We start from the raw sequence: 4,640 nt of genomic DNA, 5'->3' as shown, positions 1-4,640 counted from the left end.
TTGTTTGTAGTCACACTGAGAGGGATTATATGGGACCTATTTCCCTCAGTGTACAGATGTGAACATAAAACAGCCTCATCTGCTGGATGGCTTACTCTAGCTACAGATGTAAGGCATGTGCATTTTACATGTCATTTCAGGGGGATCAAACAGCTCTGTTTTGCTTTCCCTATGAGCAACTAAACACATCAGAAGTCTCAATTTTCAGTTATCTGTGCAGAAGTGGTGTGCAGAGCTATTTCTTTCAAACAGACGAAACACACAGTAATGTAAAAACTGCACTGACCTCTTCCAACAACAATGTGCAGTTCTAGCCTGGTACCTGCTCAGAAAATCTAGCTGGCTGAACCTTTTTAGAAGGTTTTAGAAGCCCACACTAGTTATTATAAAATTAAGCTGTATGTTATGAGGGTATGCCATTACTTTCCAAATCTTTCTCCTTTAGAATAGAGTGTCTGATTGGGTCTGAACAGAATGAAACTCTGGCTGGCTTTACTAGTTCAGGGTCAGATGCTTCTGTCAGTAATGAAACCTTGCTCAAATCCTTGTTTCAGTATCCCTTTAACAGGCATCAAAGAAGGGGGCAGGAGGGGAGAGGGGAAATTATCTGTCTGCATAGCTCACTGTCAAGGAAAATGCAGGCCCCTGTTCCATTTATCAGCAGACATTTTCCAAAATGTGCAACATTATGAATTTACACCTAATTTTGTGTGCTTAGGGCACACCTGTCACCTGGTATGTTCAAGGAAACTGGTCAAGAATCAAGTTCATTATTTTCACGTGCTGATAGACAAAGTGGTGCAACCAGAACTGAAGTGGAGGTATGCAGCTTGTAACAAAGAACAGCGAGTATATTTGCCTGTCTAAACCAGTTTTTCCCCACTACCCTGGACAAGGAAGAAGTGGTGCTTATTTAATTTAAGTATGATTACGATTCCCTAGATACGTTTCTGCAGGAACAAAAGCCACATTCACCCATATAGACCTATAGAAGTTAATTTTTATATAACTATCTCCTTTTCCACTGAGTTCTTGAAATCTATAGAAGTATGGTCAGCAGCAAGATGTTCTACTTTATCTCTGCAATGCTTCCTCTCATCAATAGAGACTTTCTTTTGTAACTTAAAAAGTTTTTATGCAAGCTACTTCTGGAGTGTAGTAATGAACAAATGGGTGGAGGTTACAGTGCCAGATACTTGCCTCTACAAGACTAGACATTTGTTAGAAGAAATGTTAGCTTGAGAACCTAATTGTACTGTTTCTTATATAAAGCAAATGTTCATATGTAGAAAAATTTCTATTCATTTTTCAGAGACCAGGAAGAATTGAGGGGAGAAAGCTGGCTCAGAGGCATGGCACGCTTTTTTTCCTGAAGATGTAGGTGCTATTTGAGAGATGTGCCTTGTTTAGACTCACACTTGATAGTGAGAGAGCTGCAAATATGTCTTAGACGCAAAACAAAATTTGAAGCCTACCAAAAAAAAAAAAAAAAAAAAAAAAAAGAAAAACAGAAAATCACATTGTGCTGGGAGCAGTCATGCTCTCTGAGAAGGGAACACAGGCTGTCCTGTTGTGATTTCTTTTCTGTGAAATATCCTACGCTGTTAAATGTAACTTTCTGACTGTAAGACTGAGTAACTGGATGTCTTTTTTGTAGGGTTTTTTTCCCACCATAGCCTTCATAATTTAATCCTAAATTGAATAAAATATTATTCACAGTCAAATATGATCTGTATTTAATACCTGCTCAATTCTTAAATCCACTGTAAAAAAAATATAGAAAGTGCTGTGATACTGTGTAGCAATGTACTATTTTCAAAATGCTGTTTATTCTAGCAGCTGAACAGCTCTACTAACACTCACCAGTGGAAATTTTAAAAACTCCATAAAACTCTGAGCATGCTCCCTGTAACCCTGCTCCAATAGGGCTCAACATGCCACAGGCATTCTGTGAGCAGCAGAAATTATGAGTCATGTTTGCAACATCCTTTGCCCAAGCAGATTCCTGGAACCTAGCAGGATAGGAATTCCTACAGTAGCTTTCCTTTCTGTGGGAACATTAGAATCTCTGTCTTCTACATAACCACTAATTTTCTACACTGTTCATGTCTCTGAGAGATTTGGCTGAAGCTGGACAAGGATTTAAAAAGTAACCAGTGGTGGCAGAGCAGACAGCACATCCACACTGATTTTCTTTCTGCAGGGAATTGAACTAGAAAGTGCTCATGATTGATCTACTTTGGAGTATCTACCACTGCCAGCAGAGACTGCAGCTTATAATTCACAAGTGGGGATGACATAGCTTGGGACGGCAGATTATCGACCCCAGCTGTCTGCCCAACACCCAGCACACAAAAGACTCTTCATGAGACAGCTGTGGAATCACTGCCTCTTGCTGAAACGGGCAAACAGTTTACACCAGCATTCTCTAAATGGGGTTCAGAGTATTCACAGAGTCTCAGCTATCCAGAAAAGTGGTGTTGGAAGGAAGAGTTAGGGCTAGTACCCTCCTGTGCCACCCCCAGCGATGGCACCTCTTCTTGCAGACCCAGCTGTGAGCTGCAGCGATGCCAGAATGTGATGCCACATGCAGTTGTAAGAGTCATGGCAAAAGGAGGTGGAACAGGAGACCTTTCACATCTGAGGAGGAGCATCAAAGATGCCACAAGCGTAAATATAATGCTCCATAATGCTTTGTATTTTAATTAAGGTTTGGATCACTTTTATGGTATTAATTATAACATAGCTTGGATACTGTGCTACTGTGGCATAGGAAGGAATGTAGCTGGAATCCCTACTGAGACACTATGATGCAGAGTCCTGATACACTGCTTCATGGTGACATAGTCTATTTCAGAGCAGACAAAAATCCATAAAACAAGCAGTTTCCTCAGACCACAGACTGTGGGAATCATGTTTGTATAAATTCCGTGTATGCGACACTCAGCAGCAAACAAGGCACAAAACACTTGTATGTCTCTGAATGTTTTGTTATGATACTGTGTAGCAACTGAGCCTGCTATCCACATGGGTGTTATTCACTGGGATAAAATTTACAGCTTAGTTAATCCTCCTGTAAAAGAACGTGACTTTGAGTGAGAGACTGAGGTATACAGGATTTTCCTGTATCACCTGTGAACCAAAGATGTCAGAGATTTTAGTCCTTCTAGTCCTGCTTCCCGATATGTCCATATGTCTCCTGGTACATCCAGGCTCTCGGAGAACAGAGACTCGCAGCAAACCGTCAGGGATGGAAGAGATCCCAAGGGGTGCAAGCGGCCGGGAGAGAGCGAACCGAACTCCCAGAAGCCGGGAGAGATCCCAAGGCCCTTTCCCCCACTGTCCCGCCGAGCCGCGGCCCAGGCGCCGAGGTCGGGCATCCGGGCGTTTGCTGGAGCCGCAGAGGCGGAGAACCGAGCGGCGGCGCGGCAGGAGGGCACGGGAGGGCACCGCCGCTCCGCCAGCCCGGCCCTGCCCGCCCCGCCGAGCCGCCCCCGCTGCTGCCGCTCCTCTCCTTCACCTGCCGGGGCTCGGACGGAGCGCGGACACGGGGGCACCGGGGGCACGGCCGCTCGCCTTCCGCCGGCGGCGATCTGGCTCTCCTCTGCCGCCCGGGCGGGCGGGCAACCCGCGGGACGCGCCGGCGGGCGAGGGGACAGCGAGCTGCCCCCGTGTGCGTGCTGTGTCCCGCCGGCGGCCCCGCCGCGGGAACTCTCCCTGCTGCCAGGCGAGCGCGGCCGGGGGCCACGCGGGCCTCACCTGGCGCTGTCCCGCACCTTGCGGGAGGAGCGGCGCGGGAGGCGGGGCGAGCCGGCGGGCCGGGCCCGTTGCGCCGCCGCCGCCGCCGGGGGCCGGTCTCCCGCTGGGCGCGGGGGGGCAGCCGAGGCGGCGGCCCCCGCCCGCCGTAACCGCTCCCCATCCCGCCCGCTGGTGCCGCCCCCAGCATGGCGACACGGTAGAGGAGCGGCTGCGCCGGGGCGACCGCCCCCTCCCGCCTCCTCGGCACGGGCACGGCGCGCCGCGGGTGAGCGAGCGGCCTCGGCGGCGCTGCTGCCGCCGGTGCCCCGCGCAGGGCTCAGCGGCGGCGGACGAGCAGGAGGATGGCGGTGGCGGTCGCGGCGGCGGCGGGCACAGCAGCGGCGGCGGGGCCGAGCGGCCGCGCGGCGGGAGCCAGCACCGTCCCGAGCAGCTCATGGTGGCGACCCAGACCCGCCGGCAGCGGCCGCGCCGGGGCCGCCAGCTGAGCCGGATCCCGGCGGGCGGCTCTCGCCTCTCCACACCGACCCACCGAGCGACCCGTCCCCCTCCCCCGACGCTCCCTCTCCCCACTCCCCGGCGCGACCCGCGCCTCGGATCGCCCCCGCCGGGGCCGGACTGCCACCACCCCCGGGAGCCGCGGGGAAGGCGGCGGCGGCGAAGGGCACCGGGCAGCGCCAGGCGGCGGCGGGACCATGGGCGCGAAGCAGAGCAGCCCCACTGCCGCCAATGGCCGCACCCGGGCTTACTCGGGCGGGGATCTGCCTTCCTCCAGCAGCAGCAGCAGCGGCGGCGCTAACGGGACCGGCGGGCGCTCGGCGGGCGGCGGCGGGCGCTACGCGCACCTGGCGGCGGCGCCTCACGCCGCTCCGGCCGGCGAGGCG

The 4,640-nt window shown here is 52.7% G+C and overlaps 1 protein-coding gene across 1 annotated transcript in view; it reads left to right on the top strand.

Moving 5' to 3' along the window:
• The first annotated feature begins 4,451 nt into the window (after window positions 1-4,451).
• Window positions 4,452-4,640, top strand: part of ZNRF2 (zinc and ring finger 2) — a 58,555-nt gene continuing 58,366 nt past the window's right edge. Inside the window, exon 1 of the mRNA XM_041407835.1 lies at window positions 4,452-4,615. Coding sequence (XP_041263769.1) covers window positions 4,452-4,615 — 164 coding nt within the window. The remainder of the gene's footprint in view (window positions 4,616-4,640) is intronic.

This window comes from Onychostruthus taczanowskii, unplaced genomic scaffold (genome assembly GCF_017590055.1).
Source record: "Onychostruthus taczanowskii isolate IOZ18803 unplaced genomic scaffold, ASM1759005v1 scaffold28, whole genome shotgun sequence".
NCBI lineage: Eukaryota > Metazoa > Chordata > Aves > Passeriformes > Passeridae > Onychostruthus > Onychostruthus taczanowskii.
Note: the sequence above shows the minus strand (reverse complement) of the source record. Positions and strands in the feature narration are given on the sequence as shown.